The sequence below is a fragment of the Epinephelus fuscoguttatus genome, linkage group LG3 (genome assembly GCF_011397635.1).
Source record: "Epinephelus fuscoguttatus linkage group LG3, E.fuscoguttatus.final_Chr_v1".
NCBI classification, from domain to species: domain Eukaryota; kingdom Metazoa; phylum Chordata; class Actinopteri; order Perciformes; family Serranidae; genus Epinephelus; species Epinephelus fuscoguttatus.
In genome coordinates, this window is record NC_064754.1 from 27,715,082 (window position 1) to 27,739,796 (window position 24,715).

The window sequence follows — 24,715 nt, forward strand, 5'->3', positions numbered from 1 at the left end:
AGCCAATGTATCACTGGAGTATTTTGTAGTGTTTGTGTCAACCTGCAGATCAGAAGGAGCTAGTAAATCTTCTACAGAGCAAAAGTATGACCTAATTCCACATTACATACTGTGTGTGTGCAGTATACTATATACTAATTATCTTAGTATGCTGTTTTTGCAGTTACTTTAAACTATAAGGAAATAATGGATGCATCAAACTGCAACTTTGTGATGACGTTGCAGATTAAACTTCACAGAGACAGTAAGATGTTTTCTTTCCCCATGGGCTCTTAAGGCCCTTCATAATAAAGCCCCTTCCTTTCTGTCTGAACTCCTTCATATCTACACACCCTGCCTTACTCTTCGATCCTCTTCTGCAATCCAACTCACATCTCCATCTGCCCACTTGACTACCACGGCCTCTAGACCCTTCAGCCGTTCTGCACCCCGCCTCTGGAACTCTCTCCCCCACGACATTCACAATATTGACTTCCTTTCCACTTTCAAATCCCATCTGAAAACATGTCTTTTCAAGTGACAAATATATGGTAACCTGCACAGATATTGACTTTATGATGATAATTTCATACCTGATATCTATAATTAGGATTTTGTCTAGACATTTTTATTAACTTTTATTGCACATTACAGAACTGTTTGATTTTATGATCTATAGATACATTGCTGCTTTTTTTTTTAACTGTGTCTTGTAAGGTGTCCTTGAGTGCTTTGAAAGGTGCCTTTAAATAAAATAGAATGCATTACGGAAATGTTTTTAGTCTGCATACGGACTGTTTTGAGAATACCAAGTTTCACATTTTATGACAATTAAGTACTGACAAAAAAGAGATGAATATTAGGAGTTTAGAGCTGAAACAGTGAATTTATAAATTGGTTGACTGACAGAAAAATATTAAGTAATATTTTGATGGTTGCTCAGTCTTTTCAGTCATTTTCAGCCACAGATGTCGCTCTCAGTTATTAACATTTGCTATTTTTGTCTTAACTAATAATAAACTGAAAATCTTTGAGTTTTTGAGTGTTGGTTGAGCAAAACAAAACATCTGATGACATCTGTCGGGTTTTAAAGAGTTCTGATGGGTTTTGGTAATTTCTGACATTTTAGGAACCAAATGATTAATTGATAAAATAACTGGTAGAGTTGTTTAGAATGAGAATACATGTTGTTATCTTCAGTGAAATGTTGGATTAACTGCTGTGTTTTGGTGACACTGGCATTACTTGTTCATTATTTGAGGTCCCACAGGTCTCAACTGTTCTATATGAAACTAATCACATTGACTTTTTTCCACAAACTGGGCTTGCACATTTGATGATGGTGACGAAATACGGAAATGACCATAAAGCACTGTTAATACACCAAATGAGGCTGGCACATTCAGTCTGATTTCACTCTGGTGGTGATGGTGACACACACATTGCATTTTGCAGAAATGATGACTTTATGATGACGATTTTATACCTAGCTTTTACGACTGTGATTTTAAACCTAGCTATTTTATTAATTTATTATTGTCTATTACTGCTTTGCTTGATTTTATGGTGTCTGGATGCAGCGCTGCTTGTTTTTTAAACTGTGTCTTCTAAGGTGTCCTTGAGTGCTTTGAAAGACGCCTTTAAATAAAATGCCTAATTATTATTATTAGGAAATATAAATAGCTTTATATTCTACATATGGGTAATTTGTTGAAAAATAATAAATTCTTTTTATCTGCTAGAAAGTAATGCATCAACAGAGACAGTACATAGAGACATTTCTTATGTTTAGAGTCAAGTAGACGCCTTAGAGACAGAAATACAGTTATTTGGGATTTTATAAGAGGTGATGCTGCATAAATATCTTTGTGTTTAACTGTGTTTTACAGCTACAGACATCAAACACAAGTAATGCATAATTTTCTGCAGCAGACATCTGAAGCTTGTCATCAATTCAGAACCATATTTATAAGCATGTCTCATAAAATTAGGAAATGTCATTAAGTTCCAAGCTGATGTAATAATGTAAGGTATGTTATGTGCTGTTAAATGGAGCCAGGGTGTCGAAGACCCTCTACACAACATTAGTGTTAATAGCTAATGTGTGGGAGCACCTCTCATGGTATTAAAACAAGACGAGCATCTTTTAACTGCAGCTCAACTAGAGAAGAACACGGCTGCTCTGTGGTTCACGCCTGGAGCGATTATGTTTCGACAATTTAACTAACCAACACTAAATGTTTTATTGTGCCTTTGTTCTCATCAGCAGTTACATGCTCAGGCTTTCTTGTCTGAGCAAAGAAACCCCAGGATGCACATGGATTATACATAAAAAGCCCTTCAGCGACTACGCAGAACTAACATGAATATTTCAATCAGCAGCACTTAGGGCAAACACGGTCGTCAGGAGATGGGGGGCCACAATAGAGCCGACATGACAACTGAGCAGTGTGAAACACCTTCAGGGTATTTATGGTCACTGACTCAGGTAGCTCTCTCTTTGTGTTTCTAGGAAATAATGTTTTTTATAGAGCGCAAGAGCAAAGCAAAGTTGTAAAATACATCACAGAACAGCCGATAAAAAAGACTGAAACCCAAACTTATCAGCCGCAACAATGAGCCCAAAGAAGGCACATTAAACTGCACAATGAAAGATAACGATGATTTCTCTGTGTGCAAAGCCCCAAAAAAAAAAAACCTCATAATAATGTGATTTTAGGAGTAACTGGAAGGAAGACTCTGAAGATGCTGGCAAGAACTCCTCTGGCAGCAAGTATTATATTTATCTAGTCCTTTTTATGCTGTCGATGCATGAAGCATTTCATTTCTTTGGACACGGTGTAGAAAAAGGCTCAAAGACCCAGGGTGAAAGCAAATGGGATTTTTTTTTTTTTTTTTTACAAGGCATGCTTTATCAAAGAGATATAAATACATCTCCAATGCAAACAAGTGTAAGCATTAAATATGGGAATTGAAAGATGCAAAAAAGGTGCTTTGCCAAAGTGTGTATTACCACCCTAAACTTCACTTTTCCATGCTTTGAGAACCCAGCACAAATACTCAGTTAGAAATGATCATCCGAAAAAAAAAAAGAGGACTTCATCTCTCCACCGTGGGAGATTATAAATTAGTCTCCATCAACTTTATCCCTGGACATCTGATGTAAAGTTGGAAAAACTGCAAGTTTTCTAGCTTGTGATGTTCCAGCACAGAGATCAGAAGTTGGAGGTGGGGGCATCTTCTTACCTTACATGAGCAGACAGTAAACAGCAGCTGCAGCACCCAAAAGGCTCCAGGTGGACCCATCTCCATCACTTTCTCTCCTTTTGGTCTCCCGAGTCCTGACCCAGGTTTGGCTCACCACAGGCATGAAAAAGAAAAAGAAAAAGGCTATGACCCTGCAGAGCACTTAGGAGAGGCTCTGGCGTCTGTACCACTGGGGACTGTACACCTCCCTTAGTTAGCCTCAGGGTTATGGACTACAGTCGTGGCTGGACTGGAGTGGCTGAATCCCCTCTGGCTGAGGAAGAGGAACACAGTCCTGGTGTTGGCTGCATGCTGAGGAGAGCCACTCAGGCACCAACTGGAGAGGACAACAGTCTTAGAGAAGGTGAAAGAGGGGGATGTAGCAGAGGAGGAGTTGGAGAAAAGGATGATTTTCTATTACGTCAACACAGGCAGTGGATACAGTTTGTAAATGGGTGTGTAGGTGCACTTGTAAGTGATAGATTGCATGTGAGATAACACTGTTGGTTTTGGCCTCATGAACTTGTGTTTAACATGAGCAAGACGAGTAGTGCAAAAATAATGCCAGTTTTATTTCGAGCCCTGTGTTGTGCTGTGAAGATATGGCTGGGGAAAATAACAAACTGTCCCCAGTTCTGGTCCCTGAGGATTTGCTGCTTTTATTTGTTCAATGTGATAATAACTGACTTTTGTTTAGAACTGTTGTTCAAACCAAACAAGCAATTTTAATACAGTGACTTGAGGCTATAGGAATTTGCATTTTTCTGCATTCCCCCCATTTTCTGACACACATCAAACATTTAAATGATTAATTCAGCAGGTAACTGTCAATAAAAATTAGCTGCAGTCCTTCTCTGTAACAGTAGGGCTGATGCAATAAATGAGTTTCAGTACCAATCTCAAAACAATATATTTTTTCAAACCCTTTGTGGAATATAAACAGTTAATTAACAATTTTTTGTGCCCTGTTTTACAAACGTTAAGATGTCAAATTTTTTAAATGATAGCCTTAATGTTTTCTAAAAACATAAGTTATAGAAGATCTTTGCCAAAAGAAAAAGTCTATAACTACTTAAATAACGGTATAAATCAGGAATTATCTGACAAAAGAAAAACATTAAAATGAAATAGAGTGTGAATATGGAGGCGTAATGTGTTCACTTGATAACAGAAAATTTGAATTAAGAAGATAATTATGTCAAAATTATGAAAAGTTTTCATGGAGAAAAATTAATTATTGAGATTATTATTATTATCTCTTTAATTAAAAAAATATAATATATATATAGGAGATTATCTTGTGAATTCAGAGAAACAAAAGCACTGTTTTTTCCTTTTCATAAAAACCTTTCTCAGGATTATGAGACAACAATTCAGAAAAACAGAGCAAATATTTTTTCCCCATAAAATATTTTCTCTGAATTTTTGGATAATAATCTGAAAAAACCCCCAACCCTGAATGAATGCTTATGCTTCTGTATGAGTATTAGACAGTTTTCATACATACATATATAGAAGGTATTACACAGAATATTATTTTTCATTATATTTTCATACATTTGCCATGTCATGAAGTAAAAAAAACGGGAGAATATTCTAACCGTTGCTGTGGGATAAACTGTACTTTAAACTAGGTCTTCTTACAGCTAGCTAGCTTAGGCTACATGCTAATCCTTAGCATCGAGTATTTAGCTGTAACATGTTAGAAAGAAAGTTTGACCTACTTTTGTTGATGCCTGGTTGAGGTCAGAGAATCGCCAAAATTATTATTTTAATCTCTGAGGACCATAAATGTCTGCATCACCTTACGTTTAGCTATTCAATAACGTTAGCTATGTCCAGATATTTCAGTTACCACTTATTATCATTAGCTACCATTAGCCACACTGCTAATTTAAACGTTAATACATTAGGGACAGTTCTCTATCTAGGACTGGGTTTGACTACGTTTTTTATTTTTTGATTTTTTAAATTTGAAATAACTCATTTTTTTTCTCTTGTCTTGCATACTGGTTAGTAAGTGCAAACAGTTTATTTTGGGCCAAATTTTAAATGAGACGTAAAATAAAGTTATTTGATGAAATATCATTATTTAAACTTGAATTTTTTTTTTTTTTCCGTGACTGAAGCATTCATAGCATGGGTTTGAAAAGGCATGTTTTCTTTAAAAATCGTGCTAAAAAAAAATAAAAATAAAAAAATAACACAAACAGAAATCCTCTCCGAAAAAAAACAGTCCCTTAGTTGTTTAAGATAAATGAAGAGACAAAATTTCTTTACTGTCTTTCTTGGCTTTCACATGATCTTTGTGGACACTGACATCTATCTTCAGTACACAAAAAGGAATCAAATATTGAACAGTGTTGAACCTTCCCTGGGTGGAAGCTCAAAGAGCATAACCTCAAATATGCCCCTTCCCATGTTTGCTGCCACTGTGGGTGTATTTAACTACTATGTAACTGACTTTCATGTCATGCCATCTATATTTAATTGCTAAAAAATTAGCGGTTAAACACTCGTGGTGTTCATCTGCTTCATCTCATTAAAGTTTCAGCATCATTTTCTCCAGTGTTGGCTGTACTGCAGATGTCAGGAGGATAGACAGAGGAACAGAGAGAGAGGTCATCAAAAAGGGTGAATGAGGGATGACTGGGGCAGGAGGAGAGAATATGAGTGATGTATCCTCAAGCTGTAGGACAAAATGAATGCAGAATACTAGCACATTTGCTGCACACATACACACACAACCCTCCTTAAATCACCTTAGACACAATTTCACTTGAGAGTGGAAATTAATGAAAAGCCTGGTCCCACGCCATCCCAGTGTAAGCTCCCTGCCAGAAATGTAGGAATTATCTTCAATTCAAATTTGACGTTTGAACAAGGGGTCTGTGTGCTGCTGACCTAAAGAAAGTTATTCATGCCTTTATTTCAATTTATACTCCCCGTGTTCTGCACTTACACAAAGCACTTTGGAGCTGGTTCAAAATACAGTCACTGGGCTTTTATCTGGAACACAGAGCGTACATTTTATCATCCCTCTACTGGCGTCCAGTCGCTTTAAGAATATATATTTCAGGATCTTACTGATCAGTTACAAGGCATTAAATGGACGGGCCCCAATCTATTTTTCTGACCTTTCAGAATACAGGTTTTTAAACAGCCATTTTGTGCATTGTCATATTACTCCATCTTTTTATTGATATGTTTTTATATGGTCATCAAATACCCCAAAACCATCTTAAAAATGCTATAGGAATAGCAGAAACAATAAATCAAATGCAGATCTGACAGGACAAGTTTACAGCCATTGTGGCTCTGTGAGGTTTTACTAAGGCAAAGCTGTGCTGGATGAAAACATCCAAGAGATTATCAGTTTTTACAATTCATCCTGAGAATGTTAATGCCTGTATCAAATTTAACTGCAATCTTCCAAATAGCTGTCGAGACATTTTACTTAAACAAACATTATCAACCTGTTTGTGGTCAGAGGAAGTCATTAGGATCAGCCATCTCTGCACCACGAACACTTGTTGATAACAATCCATGAAATAGCTGTTGAGACATTTAACTAAAATACAAACATCTCAATCTCATGCTGACACTTGAAGAAAAGGGGATCACTTAAATTGGTATGCTTCTTCCATGGCCAAAAAAAAATTCATCTGGATCAGAATCCTAGGTTTTGGATCTGCTAATCTATTTTACTTTTATGCTAGTTTTTCAAAGCAACATTAGACTGGATCACCCTGAACCTAATACAAACTTTTCAAGGTAACCAAATCCAGATAAGGTGTGGACTTGAGTCACATGACCTGGACTCGAGTCACAAATTTGTTGAGTTCAGATTTGACAAAATCAAAAAAGAGTTGCAACTTGACTTGGACTTTAACAGAAATGACTCGTGACTTCACTTGGATTTGAGCCTTTTTGGCTTGAAAACACTTGATACCTTCCTGCAAGCCAAGATTTCTTCTTGGCTTGGAGAAGAAATCTTGGCAATCTTCACAATAGTTGTTGAAATATTTTAAAGTAAGTGGACTGACTGACTAAAAACTGTTTTTAACAGACATACATTAGGGTACAGTCACACATGAGCGAATACAGGCAAGTGACCTGATGTTGGCTAGCTTGCTAATAAACACTCTGTAATATGATGTTATTAGTACATTTCCATTTTCTTACATTCTATCCTGTCTGCCAGCTCACTGCCAGCGAGGCAGCAGTTCTCATGTGGGGCAGTTTGTATTTTTTATGGCGATTATCAATTTATCATAAACTATCAGCTGTTTAAACAAAGCAACAATTGTTATCTTCTCCACACATATTTCTTTGTTACTGATTGAGGCTGTGACTTCGTAAAGCTCACCACAGATGAACTCCATTGCATGTGATCATGTGTTGCTTTGCCACCAGAAACTTTAGGTTACTTGGGCAACCCCGATTCTGAGAGTAGCATGAGTGAGATGTCTCACTATGGGATACGCCTCCCTGCATATTTCTCAAAAGCATTTATCTCATCAAGCCAGTCCTGATTGGCTGGTGATTGCAACGTCAGCACCAGGTGTATCCCCCTACCATTAAATTGCCTGCGCTACAACACAGCATTATTCAAACACCACTTCACGCTTCAGAGCATATCTCAATCTATAACATAGCCTAGCTAGCTTCGCTGTCCACTTTCCGAGCCATAAGCTAACAGCTCCATCGCCAGGCACTACCTGCCTCCAATACGCTTCAACCCTCTGGTCTTCACCATAGACTGGAATGTCACAGTCTACCCGTCATGGTAAGGTTTATATCAGTTAGCACGCCAGCCATCTAAGATGGACTAATACGCAGGGAGGCGTATCCCATTGTGAGACATCGAAACAAATGCTATGAATGAGAACAAATGTTTTATTCTTTCCTTTGCTCACGCTGAATGGAGGCGAACAGGAGGCAAATATTCACCAGTGTTCATTTTGCTCATGTGTGCCCGTGCCTTTACACTGTATGTAGCCATCATGCAACCATGTGTCACAACAGTAAGAGAAGTGCATTGTGTGTATTAGTAGAAACAGACTAGAGTGCAGACCTAAAAAGAGCTCACTGAATGAATTCCCTGGTTGGAGAGCAGCAGATGGTGTCTCTCTCTCTCTCTGCTCCTCAAACCTTTTCTCTGTTGGCACTGCTTCACAAATGCATTCAATAAAACTAAATATCATCATATTAACTTAAATGTACATTATGTACTTTTATTAAAATATGTTACTCAGTCACTTCCCCACACAACTATGCACACAAAGACCTCGAGGCAATCATGTACCACAGTTTGGTTTTGTTATGTCGAAAAAATATAAAACACAGCTTCACAATATATATATAAAAAAAATGCACTGCCCCAGTTCCCTTTTACAAAGAAATGTACTCCACAGGGAGCCACATAATAGCACCGTGATGAATTACACTCCAATATACATCACATAACAGATAATTATAACAACAATGACAACAACAAACAAAAACAACACAGAAAATTGAGGTTTGATGACATTGCAGAACCACATGGTGGGTGAATGTTGCTAAAATATGGTGTTTCTGAACATGACTCATTATGTCTGGAGACTTGTGTATGGTTATGAATATGTTATTATTGAGTGCATAGATCAATGAATGTATGAGCAGACATGTATGGGACAGTGAGAGCACCACTCACTCCTTCAAAGAGAATGACAGGAAAACAAAATGTGTAAGTGAGGATGTGGTTGACAGTCAATACATTTATGCACTGCTCCTGAAAATACAGTGAATGTATGAGATGACTAAAGTGAACTAAAGAGAGTGAATGAATTTCTGTATAAAAAAGTGAATGTGTGGATGAAGAACACTGTTGTAGGTAAATCAACTTATAAATATGCGGCACCAGGTAAGTCTTGAATGTAGTTTTCTCCCTGCATGTAAAAAGTGTCCATGGCTCTTTTTCCTATTAAATTATTCTTGTTGTAATCTCCCGGCATGGTTAACCGTTGTAGCAGACCGGGCCGACTTGGAAACCAAATTTCTGGTTCCCCTTCCCAAAATCAGGCACAGCCACGTCAATGATGGGGAGCGTGTTGGACAGTGGAGCGTCAAATTCCAACACTGTCCTCTCCTGCCCTGAGCGCGTCTGTGGCACAGAAACACATCGAACAATCAGAAAACAAATCTAGGTGTTCACACTCGCGCGTACAGTATATCTGCGTTACTCACCTGACACCCGTCATACAGTGCAGTGATGTAATGTGTGTTCTCGTGTGTCAGCTCCTCCCCGTTGGCGCCTCTGAAGCGCAGTGCGTGCTCGTGGCTGTGGGTGGCGGCGTGCAGCCAGGCGGCAGAGTTGAGGCAGTGGTAGGTGAAGGTCTGCTTGGCTGTCGCACTCAACAGCTGCAGGAAGGTCAACTGGACCACGTGGACTGGAATGTCGTCTGACCCGCTGTAGGTAATCTGGGGGAGAACGCCAGAATCACACACATGTAAAGTACACAGAAAGGTAGCTGCGTACACTGTAAATTGTGCACATTTCATCCTAAATTAAATCAAGCGCAAGAAAACAAACTCTGGATTATCACTACAAATTTGCATTACAACTGGACTCTACCAGATTTTTATAAGGCTAAAATAACAAAGGGAAAGGTACATATGGGTACACCATCCTAGCATCTTAAAGCAGCACAATTTTGATGAACACCTGGGGCATACTGTTTGAGGGACCGAGAGGTTTATGATGCTGTGTGCAGCTTTGCCCTAATCGTGGTCCTTCATGAAAAATCAGGCGATCATTACAATTGTCTACACAATTGTCTACATTTAATTAAAAAAACGGTATAAAGTGTATTTTTTGGCAAAATGCTAATGTTTCACACAAATCTTCAATGCTGCGGCACAAAAGATCTGTACAATCACATCTTCAGATGGACACCCAAAATTAGTGCCATCAATTCAGTATCTGACCAAATGTCTCCTCTTCTGATCCTGAGTTACAGCGTTGAATAAAGGCCAGAAAACATTATGATGTCACAGTGAATTTGACCTTTGACATTTTGGATATAAAATGTCATCACTTCATCATTTTATCCTGTTAGACATTCATGTGAAATTTGGTTATAATTAGCATATGAATTCTTGAGTTATGGCCAAACACATGTTTAATGAAGACACAATAACCTTGACCTTGGACCACCAAAAAATATAATCAGTACATCCTTAAATCCGAGCAGGTGTTTGTGCCGAATTTGAAGAAATTCCCTCAAGGCATTCCTAAGCCGAAAACATAATGCCTCTGGCCACAGCTGTAGCCAGCACAGATGTATAAAACATAAACACAAGAAGAAAATATGTTGACCTGCACTCGAGGTATAATGAGAGAATCACCAAAGTGAGTAGACCAACGAAGACCATTAATATTTGTAAAATTTCATGACAACCCATCCAATATTTCGTGAGATTTTTCAGTCTAAACTAAAGCGGTGGACTGACTAACATACGTAAAAGTAATCTCTATGAGTTGCCACTTAATTGCAAGTGTTTACATTAAGTAGATTACACTGCTACATGTAGCTACATGAAATATTATTAAATATCATATTAATCTTGTATTGGAGCATATTCCTGCTGGAACATGTCTGGTTGTGAAGATATTGAATATATGTGTAATGTGTACATATGTGTGTATGTTAATACAGGTGATTACGGGTGTTCCAGTACAGACAGTGTGAGGAAAATAAAGTGCTTTTGACTATTAAAGTGTCTAAACATGTTGTACAAGAGAAACCCAAAATACAATTATGAACCAGGAAATGAGCATAATAAGTCTAATACTCTGGTTTTTCCAACAATAAAGTTCATGAGGAATGGCTTTGAAATCCCTGTATCACTGTTGTAACACAACAACACTGTGTCACACTGTACAAGGTTAAATGCTAATTATGAGTTTTTGTCAACCTCTCCAATTATACTGAATATGTTAATCATCGCTGTCACTGTTTGTTAGTTTTGCTGTTAACCTCTGTTTTGTTTGTCTTTATGAGGACATGTTTCTCAAGACTGCAACCCCTGACATAATGTTTAAAAGTTTTTTTTATAGCTTATAAATCCCAGAGCGGACCAGCACCTGTCTTCCTCCAGGCCACCACGTTCCCTTCTCTGGAGCAAAATATTTCCGATCTACTCCTCGCCCACAGCCGTCCTCACACAAAAGTCCTTACAAAATTTCCCCAAGACTATTGTGTTTTCTCCTCTGCGGTGGTGTAAGCCCTAGGAGAGATCTGGGCTGCAGAGCGACTCGCCATCTTCACATGCTGCCAAAAACATGCTGCCTGTTCTGGTGGGACTTGCCAGCCCTTTCTTTAGTTTTACTTGCCATGATAAGGAGTAGTTTTCAGTGCAGTAATTTGTGGCCCTCACCTAACTATCACTTACTAACACTTCTTTTGCTTTTGTAGTGCAGCGACAAGGACGAGAATCTTTAACCTCATCCAATTTAGTTTGTCAGAATACATGACCGAGCTGCATAAACCACCACCGAGGGTTGTGGTGGATGGGAACTTTACTCCTACCCCATCAATGCATCATTGCAGTAAGCAAGGAAGTTGGTTCTAAAACAGAAAAAAAAATACGTGTGGTCGGCTCATCACTGATATGATCTGGCTGCTACCAAACGTCTGACTTCAGTTGATCTGATGTTTTCGTCTCAATCAAACACTTTGAATATCAGCGTCTGCCAAATGTTTTAGATGCTGCTTTGAAAACTCACTTAATAAAATGCTGAGTGCCTCTGTATAGCTGACAAATGCTGCTAATTAGCATTCAACCAAATACATCCCACATTTGCAGCAGTGATTAAACTATTTCTCATTTGAAGTCTTGTATTTAAAACACACACTGGTTTACACTCGAGCAAAATCTTCTCACTGTACCTGCCGTCCTTTCCTGAATTTACTGTACCAGGTGCCGGACTTCTCCCCTTTCCAGGCTGCTAACTTCACCTGATGGCAAACAAACAAACAAAAAAATCAGTGTCCAGTTCTGAATCAACACACAGATGACTAGATAATGTTAAATCTCTTTCTGAGAAGCCATTAAGCTTTTGGCAAAGGCTCCTTTTCGCTTTTAACGGTTGCTCAAACAATGCAAGTGTGTGTGTTTCTGCATGCAAACTAACCGACTGGAACTTCTTGTCAGGGTACAGACACGTCTCTCCATGTGCAGTGAAGTTACAAAACACCTTGAAGGAGTCTCTATGGCAACCCTGGTTGGGATCTATCCAGTACTCACCTGGCAAGAGAGAGAAAAAAAAAGGAGAGGAGGGCAGAGGGGTCAAAAAACTCAAGGCTAATACTACTGTCAACAACAAAAACAGAGATATAATCGCACAGACGATAACAGATGCAGAGGCAGACACACAGTCAGCTGAGAAGAAATATAGATAAAATGAGTCAACACATGCAGGCAGACAGCTGTGATAAGCAAATGGCTGGAGACACAAACTGATAAAGTACCATCGGGAAGCTGTGGGTGGAGGAACCAAAGCTCCTTGCAGGTGCGAGCGGGGCTGTGGTATGTCCCTAGTGGGTTACGCAGACCATCCACCTCCACTTTCATAGAGGACAGAGACGCAAACACTTCCTCCATGCCTTGGCCCTGCTTCTCCTTCATCCAACCGTCCTGCTCCGCTTGGTCGCTCTGCATCCATTCCTCCTCTCCCCCATCCATCACCTCCGCCTCCTCCTCCTCTTCAAAGGCAGCACCATCCACCAAGGAGTGGGCTCTCCTTCTCCGTCCTCGCTCTGGCAGAGGGGACATCCCAGCTGCTGGCTGTCCCTGTGGATTAGAGATGAGCGGAGAGGAGCAGAGAGGAGAGGACAGGAGAGGCGAGGCGAGGTGAGGAGACGAGAGGAGAGGAGAGAGGGCAGATACAGGTGTTGGAAAAGTTAAGGAAGCAGCGTAGGAAACACATGTTTTTTTCTGATAATTTTAAGTTAATGAGAACTGTAAGATTGTTTAATTAAATTTGTCTAAGCAAAACTTACTGGTGGTCCTGGAGGTCCTGCGGGCCCAGTGTCTCCTCTGGGACCTATTGGACCCTAAATACACACAGAGCAAAGGGATCACTTAGGGGTGGTAGAGGTATGAGGCTAGGATGTAATAGTACTGACTACTTCAGTCTAATAACACAATGAGCATCATGGTTACCTGGTTTCCTTTAGAGCCCTTTATACCAATGGCACCCTGTGAGAGAGGTTAAGAGTTAAAAAAATACAGAGGGAAGATGTGTCAGTAATCCTGATGCTATAAAGGGTGCCTACATTTTTGCATGTTATGTCAAGATTATCTTGTATACTTACAGACAGACCCGTGGGGCCAGGGGGGCCGGGGGGACCTGCTGGACCAACTGGACCCTGATATTAAACACAAACAAAATTGTCAGATAAAGAGAAGAAGTAGATACTACAAAGTCATTGTTTGTGATGACAAACAGAAAAATACAGATTATTGCCAGCTTTATCCTTTAAAGTTGGATTAACCTGCTGGAGGAAAGTCCTACACTACGTTGGGTACCCATGCATCCAGTGTGGACACTCAGCAGCTTCTACCTGGTCCGATAACTGTATTACACGGTAGACTGACAAAATATGCAGAGGACGTTCGACGAAATGTCACTCTGAAGCTGAGGAAGCAGCAGACTGACAGCAACGGGGACAGATAATAATCACAAAACCTGTTATCTTTGTGTCACTTTGCATTACATCAACGGCAAGTGGGAGCTGACTGAGAAGGTGCTTTGCATGTATGAATGGGACAGCACATTATGCAAAAAGACGCAGAGGCAAAACAGTGTGTTTAATTACCAGTTAGGTGGCGGGAATTAAAATTATTAGTTAGGGCCAGGTCCAGAATTGACATGGAAATAATTATGAGTAATGGGTTGGTTCTGGTACTGAGCTGTGCAGATGCAGGTGTGTGCGGGTTTGTAAAACTGCACCCGTGCAGGACTCTATCCTGGGGGTCCCCATGGATAAATCTAATCGGGGTGTATGTACCTCAATAAAAATTAACTTTCCGTAAAGTATCTGAAACCTCTGATAAAATGAGGTGGTGCCATCATACCGAATTTATAAGTTACCACAACATTCACTAGCTGTTTGCTGTGTGTCAAACTGATGTTCTTGGTTTTGTTAACTTAATTAATCTGAATGTTGCTTAGGAACACACACCACATAAGCATAAGCAAGGTTCTGTACTGCATGTTCATGCATGGTGTTACAATCTTTGAATCAAATAATAATGTTTACAGTAATTACAATGTTAACAGCAACCTAAAAAGTTTCACCTGAAAAGCTTTGACAATATCTCAGTTGCTTTATGTTAGCTAACTCATGCTAGTCAGGTTAGCCCAGTCTATATTCTGTAGTCAGAGCTGGAAGAAAAACTATGCATAGACATTGTTCAACCCACAGAAGGCAACATATCTGGTAACAGCAACATGATATAATATCCTAACTATTAGCTGTCATGACTTTGTAATAAAATAGGAGCAATACAGATCCATTACCTTTTAATTTCATTAACTTAATGACCACATGCTTACGTTTGAGTGCCTTGATTTTTACAGCAAGAATTACAGCCCATAAACCACTTCAGTGTTATTGGGTTTCTTCACATTAATGTAATTAAAGAAATTCTATTTCATGTGTTTCCTCCTCTACAAAAAAAACATTCTGACTCGTGAATATAAAACCATGCCGTGTATCAAACTGTATCAAATTCTGCCCACAGCTGCAAACTTAACATAATGACAGAGCCCACAAACCAACCTAGTTCCAGGGTTTTGTGTACATGTTTGTGTTTATTTTCAGCACCTCATCTCCTTTCGGACCTGGCAGTCCCTGGTTTCCTGGCAGCCCTCTGTCTCCCTTCTCCCCGATGTCTCCTGGCGGCCCTATCAGACCTATTAGACCGCCGTGACCCTGCGCAGATGTCACAAACAAGCTCAAGGTCAAAGTTAGGTCATAGTCAGAGTGAGTGTTTATGTGCGTTAAGTATGTACGCACCTTGTCTCCCTTCTTGCCGTGGTCTCCCTTTAGACCTGGTAATCCTGGTGGACCCTGAGGAGATGAACTTATGATGAGGTCACATGCAGATTGAAATGTAGCAGGAGCATAAAAAACGTATTTAGTTATCACTCTGACAGAGAAAATATCTTATAGTAAAGGATCATCCTGCAACAGCTCCACTATTTTAACAGCTTAGAATGTAAAATCAGTATTTTTCTTTTCATACTCTCTTTTAACTGTCAGTGAAATACTTTTCTTTTCTCATTTGAGAGGTTTTTTTTTAGGTTTGATGAGTCATCTTACCATGGGACCTGGTGGTCCTGTCTGGCCAGGTGGTCCATTTAAACCTTGCTCACCCTGTGAAAAAGACACAAATAATTTAATCTCCATATTTTTTATGCTCCACTGCAACTGATTTCATTCTTCGCTCTCTGACTTACTGCAGGGCCAGGGATCCCTCTTAAGCCTTGGGGGCCAGGCTTCCCAGGATGTCCCTGGGCACCTACAGGCCCTGTCTTCCCTATAGGACCCTCCAAACCGGGTGCACCCTGAAACAAATGGAGAGCAGGGTGACCCTCAGAAGCTGTAAGCATTTAGATGTTATTATTCAAAGAGTTGTTCTGAACTCTCACCTTTGTTCCTTTCAAGCCTGCCTTTCCTTCCTTGCCTGGTTTCCCCAAATGGCCCTGAAGAACAACATTTTAAAACATTTTAACCTGAATCTGTCACGCAGATGCACAAACACACACACTGTGAGAATGCATTAAGAAAAATACCCTCAACATCCCAACAGGAGAAGAGGGTTTAATCTTTTACTGTCTTTTACAAAAACACACAAACCCTTCGTCCTGGAGGTCCAGATGGTCCAGGTTCCCCTGTTGCTCCTGGTGGTCCCTGAGAAATATAAAGAAACTATTACATGGCCAGTCGCTGCACTGTATGGTGTCAGCATCTTTTTATTATATACATTAATGAACATCATGAACATTATGGTGTATGATGCAGAAGGGAGAAGCTCACAGATTTCCCAGGATCTCCTGTGTCTCCTTTAGTTCCAGGCAGACCGTCCACCCCCTGATGAGGAAAGAAAACCAGTGGGCAGAGGAAATCTACACTTCGTTTGCACCAGAAAATAAAGTTGAGGATGTTTTCATGGCAACATGAAAGTTTTTAATTTAGAAAACTTGTATTACTAGAGATGTGATGCTGATGTTGACACAGTGATACAACATATTGAAGAAAATTAATAAAACTGCCAGGCAGTTGGTTGATGGATTAATGTTTTCATATATTAAAAAATCCAAACGTTTCAAAAGATCTAGTTCACAAAAAGAAATACTAAAATCAAAATCTCCTCTCTAAAAATTTTCAAAAAAAAAAAATCTGTTGTATATACAAAGTGATGTGCATATCATATCGACCTCAGTTGTTTTTTTAATTTAAAAGTTTTACTCATTCCACATTTCCTTCTACCATTGTCCAATCTTAAAATTCTTAAAAGAAGAAGAAGGAGGGAAAGAGGAAGATGACAAGAAAGAGCAGGTACTCACATTGGGTCCCGCCTCCCCCTGCTGTCCGAGGTCCCCGGTGAGACCAGGAGGACCCTGAGAAGAGAGACAGTTTGAGCTAGTACAGTATTTATGTCTTTTTGGGCTGATTATTTATTTATACAATCAGCGCACTTTCATGGTGGATACCGAAGATTAGTGTCACCAATTTAGCGTCCGACTAAATGTCTCCCTTTCTGTTCCTGAGATGTAATGTTGAGTGATGGCCAGTTACATGATGTATGCAGAACATTATGATGCCACAGTGAAGTTGACCTTTGACCTTTGGATATAGAACGTCATCTCTTCATCATTATATCCTACCAGACATTTGTGTTTTTTAAATTTTGTCATAGTTAGCGTAAGAATTCTTGAGTTATGGCCAAAAACATGTTTTGTAAGATCACAGTGACCTTTGACTTCAATCAACAAATTCCAATCCGTTTATTCTTCAGTCAGAGTGAACGTTTTGAGCTAAATTTGAAGAAATTCCAATACGGTGTATCACTTTCATGAGAATGAGACAGATTCAAGGTCACAGAGACCTTGACCTTTGACTACTAAAATCGAATCAGTTCATCGTTCAGTCCAAGGGGACATTTCTGCTAAATTTAAAAAAAAAAAAAATTCCATGAAGGTGTTCTTCAGATATCGTGTTCACTTGACCCTTGACCATGACCATTAAAATCTATTCAGTTTATTGTTGAGTGGAAGTGGATGCTTTAGCCAAATTTGAAGAAATTCCCTTGAGCCTTTCTTGAGATATCGCATTTAAGAGAATGGGACCGATGTATGGATGGACAGACAACCTGAAAACACAACACCTGTGACTACGGCTATAGCTGGTTCATGGAATTGAAGAGGAAGATGCAGTATACCAACAAAATGTACTCATTCAGCTTACTTGTCCATTTTCCTACTTGTCTGTGTAAGAAAAATAAACTTTATTTTGATTTGAAATCCATAGATCCTTCTGCTATTATCTGTATTTATATTAAAATGAATATAAAAATAATACTGTATAATTATTAACCACCCAACTGTATGAATTTCATTTGTCGAAAGCCAAGATGGCAGTTATTGGGATCTGCTAAGCTACTTAGCTTTAGCACAAACTAAGCAAGTTATTTTCATTCTTGGATTTTGCCACAGTGTCATTCAGTTACGTGGTATAATGAGCTGTCAGTTCATTGAGATGGATTTTTCTTTTATAGATAACAGCTCTGGGGGAAAAAAAGTAAATTTAGTTTCAGCTTTAGCTGAGACAACCTGAGGCAGCTCAACAGCCAACTTTCACCTTATGTAGCTCTCTGTCTTTGGCTGTTTATCTCTCTGTGGTAAAGAGTGCATAACGGCAGCTCACAGAGGCCAAAGATTACCAAAGCAGATTTCAGTATCTGCAGTTTGCCTCAGTTTTTAGCTCAGTTTCGTAGCTAATTCAAATTCAAAAAGCTGTTTTTATGGGGTTGATACATTATTGTGGTATAATATTGTTTATAGCCTATAGTAAGTATTGTTTATAGCCTATAGTAAAAACAGATGTCAGAATATCATAATCAGGTCTTAACTTGAATTCAACTTAACTTAAATATGTAGTTACTGTGTTAAGCCCCTCCAGGGAGGTAAAAACTGTATCTAAGTGTACTGTATAGTATAATGTAGGTTAAAAGTGTATTACAGAGCTTTGTGTTGCATTGTGTTGTACACTATAGTGCGGTATTGAAGAGTGGTTTTACTTACAGAGTTGCCTTTAGCACCATCCTCTCCTGTGGTGCCCCTGGCACCTGGAGGACCAGCTGCTCCTGGAGGGCCCGTATCTCCCTTCTCCCCCTGGTCTCCTTTTTCTCCCTAAAGTAGCAAAGGATCAGAGTGAGAGATTAAGAGGGCTGGAGCAGAGGAGCAGAGCGAGAAAAGCTTAAAAACTGCAGATGGTGGGAGCAAGTTTGAAGACGTCTTTGATCAAGAGAGCAAACTCACTGGCCTTCCTGGAACACCAACTGCTCCAGGGTCACCTGCCTCACCATCCTCCCCCTGAGAGACAAAGACATTTTGTGTAACGCATCCAGAAAGAGACAGTATGCATGCAGGAGGTGTAAATGTCTGTTTATTTACCTTCTCTCCAACAACACCTGGCTGTCCTATCATCCCGACTCGACCAGTTGGACCCTGCACATCACAAAGGGGAGATCAGTATTTTCCAAATTCAAAACAACTGCTTGACCATATGAAGATGCATAAACATAAGTGAGACTTACCAGTCCCCCAATAGGTCCTTGAGGACCAGTGGGGCCTTGTTGACCAGGTGGACCCTAAAACCAGGTGTGTAACGAGGAAGAATTAATAATAATTAGTTCATTAATTTTTGTAAATGAAGAATAATGTGATGTAAGTAAGGAACATGTCTTTAAACAGGATATGAGCTCACCATTAGCCCCACATGTCCACTCTCACCCTTCTCTCCTGGTAGCCCAGGCATGCCCTGAGAAAACACACACACAGGATTAGAGGATTAAAGCACAGAGAGCCAAGTTCACTCCGTCTATTAAGAAGACATCACTTTATCAATCTGCACCGTGACTGCTGTGCAAATCTCACCTGTAATCCTATTGGTCCTCTAGAACCCTTGAAGCCACGGAGTCCTTCATCTCCTTTTGGACCGTACATGCCCTGCTGGCCCCGGGGCCCCCGCAGTCCATCTACACCCTGGTACACAGAGCAGCAGAGTGAGGAGTGAGCTTCTTCATGACTTTTAAATGATTAAACGCTCCATGAAATGTTTTATTTAACTCCCTATTCCCTGTGATGTCATTTCTGTTGAAATGGGTTGCGCCAGACAATAAACAGTAAAGGATCAACACAAAGTACTAATGTTTTATCAATTATGAATAATTATGATCTGATAGGACTGGCAGAAAAAAATGTGTGATGTTTTTATAGATTGGACTTTTTGGTTACACTTACTAGTGCAGCTAAAGGTCACATTTTGAGGAATAGGCTAATTTGCTTTCTTGCCGAGGGTTAGATAAGAAGACTGATACCATTCTCATGTCTGTCAGGTAAAAATGAAGCTACAGCCAGCAGTAGGTTAGCTTAGCTTAACACCGACTCTGGCATGACATTTAAGAGGGTAACGGGTACATTCACACGTGTGATTTGTTTTAATGTTTGCTTCCAGTGAGCAGCTGTTAAGAGCTGCGTCCCACATCTCTGATGAAAAGAGAAATGGACTGAGATGCAACAAGGTGGAAATGCTTTATAGAGAAAAACAGGCATCTTTCTAGGAAGTACTCTGTGAGGTACCAGGGATTTTTGTCATTAATATTTGGAGGAGCTGGTTTGCTGTATGAAAAAACAAACAACAACAAAACCCCACTGATATCAGCATCAAATTATTGATTTAAACATCAGTAATTTTACAAGTAGCACATCCAATCCCTGACATCCCACATGTGATCAATCTCACTTCATTGCTCTATATGCAAATAAACATGTAGCTACATCACTTTTGTTTCTAAAGACCAAATGTGTTGTTTTAAAACTGGCAGGAGGTAAATGCACACTTCAGTGTCAATTTATTAGTTTGCCTCAAGGGGAAAGACTGCAGGAGAATGTGGATAGCTTCGAGGAGAGATTCCCCAACACGGGGGAGCAATACATGGCTCTAATATCCCCATCACTGTGCCCTCCAGCTATGCAAAGGATTACTTCAATCGCAAAGGAAGTCATTCCATCATGCTGAAAGCTGTTACGGATCACCTCTCTCAGTGAGTAACACATACACGCACCATCACGTCAGCTGAGAGGCGGTCCTTCAGTGTGGCCCAGGATACATAAGCAATCACACTGCTGGAAAAAGTGTGGCCACATGCAGCCCACAACACCTCCGAACGCATTGGGTGCATTCATATCTGTATTCAGAGCTGTCCACTTTTGATCTGATTGCACAGGATGCATGTTAATATCAGGTGTAAACAGGGCCAAACAGAACCTCTGTTGTCTTTTAATATGTAGAAGAACCTAAGTGTAAAAACATGGTTCTGTGGGGGGTTGTGTGGAGGCCTATTTCTTGGGCAACAACAGTGAATTCCTAGAGTTTCTGCAGGGTGCCTGGCTACCTCATAGCTCCCCCTCAAATCAACGTATTGTACTTTTTACACTTTGATCTTTGTTCAGATTAAACAACTGAGATCTAAGGTGTTAATAAGTGGGTTTTCCAGCTTCATATTTAACAGGCAGACATGAGAGAGATGTTAATACACTCCTCTGACTTTCAACAAAGAGCAAATAAGCATAGTTGTTAAAAAAGAGCAAAAAAAAAATCCTTTTGTGATTTATTTATGTGTCAAAGACAAAAAATTATACCAGAGTTTTAAATGCCAGAGCGAATGAAAAATACTGCATCCAACTAGGTTTCCTCAATGTAAGAAATGTTGACTTGTCATACTTTAGGGATTTATAAACTTTTCATTATATTTATGTTACAGTGCCCTTTGAGGTTTTTCAGTTTTTTAAGACACGGAACAAACGTAAACAGAATACAAAGAAAAGAGCAGCCTCACCGGAAGTCCTGGCTGACCAACTACACCTTGAGTGCCAGTGGGACCTGGAGGGCCCTGTGGAGACAGAAAGAGAGACGTTCAGACACGATCAGATCTGCCCTGGTTATGGAGTATAATCAACGTTGATGTGAAGCTCCAGACTCACTGCTTCCCCTTTGTCTCCTTTGCTGCCTTTCTGCCCTGATTCTCCCTGCTCTCCCTGTTAACACACAGTGAGACAGAGAGAGGACACATACGTTATCGCCACGGTACAAACAAACGCTGACTTTGCTTCATGGACTCGCAAAAACACACAGTTCACCTTATCCCCATCGTCTCCTGGAGGTCCTGCAGGGCCCGTAGCCCCAGGCATCCCTACAGGTCCTTGTTCTCCATCCTGACCCGCTGGTCCGATCGGACCCTTCTCTCCCTGGAACACAAACACATTTGAAATGTGTTTTTCTGCATACAAGCTAAATATACAAACACAGATGTTAAAGAACAACTGATCCAAATGGATATTTTCTTTGACGTTTTCTTTCTATTAAAACTGATTATGAACTTCTACTTCGTGTGCTGAAAGTATAAAAGAGTGTCAGTGAACTGTGGTGTGACTGAAAATGAAATACATCTAAATTGAACACATCATAAAAAAAACACTAAATACGGTAAACAAGAAAAAAGGAGATGTAATTACAGGCTCGCCCTTCTCTCCCATTGGTCCAGGTCCTCCGATTGATCCGGCCCGACCAGGCTGTCCGATGGCACCTGCTGATCCCGGAGGGCCCCTCTCACCTGTCGACCCCTACAAAACAAGACAAAACAAGGTGGGCAATTAAAACTACTGATGCAAAAAAAAAAAAGGCTAAAAATGATGGATGCAAAAAAACTGCGTCATAACAGTGTTTGATGCTGGTATAAACTATAAAACATCATCATAAAATAGTGGGAAAAAAGTCGATTATTTATGTGAATTTGTTGCTGTATTCCATGGGAATCAATTGGTGATGGTCTCAGCGGTTTTGTGTAAAATATTGCACTGAAAGCATATGCAGCTGGAGAAATATGCTTTCATTTCGCAAACAAAAAACAGATTTTGGAAGGCATCCTGAACATGAACTGTAGTTACACAAAAAGAGATGTACTGTAACTCACTATGGCTCCTGGTGATCCAGGAGGTCCAGACCCTCCTTTTAGCCCAGGTGGTCCCTGGAAAGATCACACACAATATTCACTATGTAGTTTCTATCATTTATAATATAAATGATTTGTAATGAGTTTGGTGTATTTGTGTGTGTGTGTGTGTGTTTCCGTGTGCTTTACCATAATTCCAGGGGCTCCTCTGCTCCCCCTGAACCCTTTCAATCCTGGAGGACCATTCTTTCCAAATGTCCCTGGTAAACCTGGATCACCCTGAGAAGCAACAACAATACCAACAACAACTTAAAAAAACATTGCACAATCAAAACACAAACAATAACTCTATTATAAGATGATGATGATCAGTATTCATGCGTGAGTGACTGTGTGGACCCACTTTTCCTCCTTCCTTCCCAGCTGCCCCAGGTAAACCATGCTCTCCAGGTACACCTGGTGCTCCTGGGTGACCTCGGTCCCCTGTTGGACCAGATTCACCTGATTTTCCCTGAAACACACACAAGTGATTGGATCAGTTACACCAGTACAGACATGACGCACAACGTAGGAGGTGGTAGGATGTTACATGACAGGACGGAGTCACATAGTTAAGCTCACCTGTGGCCCCACAACACCTGAGGGTCCTGGAGGTCCTGTCTTCCCTTGGAAGCCCTGCAGTCACAGAAAAAGATGAGTAGAAAACGTAATTTTCTGGTGTGTGTGTGTGTGTGTGTCTGTGTGTTAAAGACCATTTCTGAAAGACACGATGCAGTAACTGCTGACCTCTAATGAACTCTCATGAAATTTGACCTCACTCACCGGTTCTCCTCTTTGACCTGGGTGACCTGGAAGTCCATCCTTCCCAGCAGGACCCTACAAACACACACATGCATGCATGTACACAGAACCACACACACACATACGCCAAGGTGAGAAATTAATGGGAGCTCAGGATAAAATCTGACCTTCACCCTGCCAGCATTTTATTCATGAAGCTGTCAAATATTCAAGTATAACTGCCGGCATATATTTTTTTCTTCACAGTGTCTTCTCATTGAGAATTGCTTTTGTCAGAAAATGACACAGTGCAACACCTGAAGCACGCAGCTTGAACCACAACACAATACCACCTACCATTCGAGCCACAACATAAAAGAACTAGAATTACTACCTTGGGGTTGTTTGCCTCCACCAACCAGTCAAGTTGCAGTCTACATCCATATCTGTCCAGACTTATGTAGCCATGACAGTAGACAATGCTTCAAGTATGGATGTTGCTGCAAAGGAGCTACAAATTCTAAGACATGGACACTTAAAGGGAAATTTCGGTTTATTTCAACCCGTCTCCTATCATCCTAAATTTGTTTCAAGTCACTAGTGACATAGAAATAATAGTTAGCATGTTAACCGTTAGCCTAGATACAGCCGTAGCGCCAGACCTGTTAAAACGTAATTGAACGGGCATCCTTTCAAGTGCAAAGTTAGTCCAATAAACAAGCTTTTTCTCCACAAAGACTGCCTCATGTCGTTAGGATAAATGTCAGAGAACATATAGAAAACGACATGTAAACGTGTTGTCTTACCTTACCGGTGTGGTGCCATGTTTGTTGTTTGCCATTTAGCTAAGGCTGCAACTGGTCCCATTCCTTGCAACAGAGGTACTCCTCTTCTGTGGGCATTGGGGCACAGCATTCACAGGTAACGTTACACCACCGATCTCCAGAGCTAAATCCTTCCAGCAGCCATTCCTCCTCTGTCGTCCTCTAACGTTACCTGTTGTGCCTCTCTCTCTCTCCTCCTCCATTCTTCTATTTCACGAAGCTCTTCGTCAGTGTATTCTGGCTCAAATAAATAAGGGCGGCCATCGCCTCTCGATGTGGAAAGCCTATATACTAACATTCCACATTTAGGTGGTCTTCAGAGTTGTTGTCTTACCTTACGGTGTGTTTACCGTTTACCTCTGCTTCCCAAAGCGTGGCCGAAATATCGCGAGAACAAGCAGCGATCTCATACCGTGCCTGAAATCTCGCGAGAACAAGCCGCAGCATGAATAATGGCTGACTTATTGCCAGACTTCAACTTTGTGGAGGAGGAATTTGATTTTGCAGAGTTTGATGGCCGCCCTTATTTACTTGAGCCAGAATACAGTGACGAAGAGCTTTGTGAAACTGAAGAACGGAGGAGGAGAGAGAGA

General features: G+C 40.3%; 2 protein-coding genes across 5 annotated transcripts in view; both read right to left on the reverse strand.

Moving 5' to 3' along the window:
* The window catches only part of LOC125886208 (noelin-2-like), a 45,147-nt gene extending 40,012 nt beyond the window's left edge, over window positions 1–5,135 (reverse strand). Inside the window, exons 1-2 of the mRNA XM_049572228.1 lie at window positions 4,950–5,135; window positions 3,226–3,579 (exon numbers count right to left, since the gene is read on the reverse strand). Of these exons, the coding sequence (XP_049428185.1) occupies window positions 3,226–3,291 (66 nt within the window). The 5' untranslated portion in view covers window positions 3,292–3,579; window positions 4,950–5,135. The remainder of the gene's footprint in view (window positions 1–3,225; window positions 3,580–4,949) is intronic.
* A 3,301-nt stretch (window positions 5,136–8,436) lies between these two features.
* Window positions 8,437–24,715, reverse strand: part of LOC125886203 (collagen alpha-1(XI) chain-like) — a 61,603-nt gene continuing 45,324 nt past the window's right edge. For 3 of the 4 annotated variants that reach the window (XM_049572213.1, XM_049572214.1, XM_049572212.1), the window contains 31 exons: window positions 23,341–23,394; window positions 23,140–23,193; window positions 22,922–23,029; window positions 22,708–22,797; window positions 22,540–22,593; window positions 22,082–22,189; window positions 21,707–21,814; window positions 21,551–21,604; window positions 21,406–21,459; window positions 19,442–19,549; window positions 19,272–19,325; window positions 19,102–19,155; window positions 18,959–19,012; window positions 18,824–18,877; window positions 18,587–18,694; window positions 16,850–16,903; window positions 16,320–16,373; window positions 16,140–16,193; window positions 15,932–15,985; window positions 15,740–15,847; window positions 15,603–15,656; window positions 15,297–15,350; window positions 15,105–15,212; window positions 13,590–13,643; window positions 13,438–13,473; window positions 13,275–13,328; window positions 12,744–13,065; window positions 12,407–12,519; window positions 12,162–12,230; window positions 9,457–9,690; window positions 8,437–9,373 (listed from right to left, as the gene is read on the reverse strand). In XM_049572213.1, the coding sequence (XP_049428170.1) occupies window positions 9,227–9,373; window positions 9,457–9,690; window positions 12,162–12,230; window positions 12,407–12,519; window positions 12,744–13,065; window positions 13,275–13,328; window positions 13,438–13,473; window positions 13,590–13,643; window positions 15,105–15,212; window positions 15,297–15,350; window positions 15,603–15,656; window positions 15,740–15,847; window positions 15,932–15,985; window positions 16,140–16,193; window positions 16,320–16,373; window positions 16,850–16,903; window positions 18,587–18,694; window positions 18,824–18,877; window positions 18,959–19,012; window positions 19,102–19,155; window positions 19,272–19,325; window positions 19,442–19,549; window positions 21,406–21,459; window positions 21,551–21,604; window positions 21,707–21,814; window positions 22,082–22,189; window positions 22,540–22,593; window positions 22,708–22,797; window positions 22,922–23,029; window positions 23,140–23,193; window positions 23,341–23,394 (2,685 nt within the window). In that variant the 3' untranslated portion in view covers window positions 8,437–9,226. Of the gene's footprint in view, window positions 9,374–9,456; window positions 9,691–12,161; window positions 12,231–12,406; window positions 12,520–12,743; window positions 13,066–13,274; window positions 13,329–13,437; window positions 13,474–13,589; window positions 13,644–15,104; window positions 15,213–15,296; window positions 15,351–15,602; window positions 15,657–15,739; window positions 15,848–15,931; window positions 15,986–16,139; window positions 16,194–16,319; window positions 16,374–16,849; window positions 16,904–18,586; window positions 18,695–18,823; window positions 18,878–18,958; window positions 19,013–19,101; window positions 19,156–19,271; window positions 19,326–19,441; window positions 19,550–21,405; window positions 21,460–21,550; window positions 21,605–21,706; window positions 21,815–22,081; window positions 22,190–22,539; window positions 22,594–22,707; window positions 22,798–22,921; window positions 23,030–23,139; window positions 23,194–23,340; window positions 23,395–24,715 lie in introns of those variants that run through there. The other variant, XR_007449014.1, reaches the window with a different exon arrangement.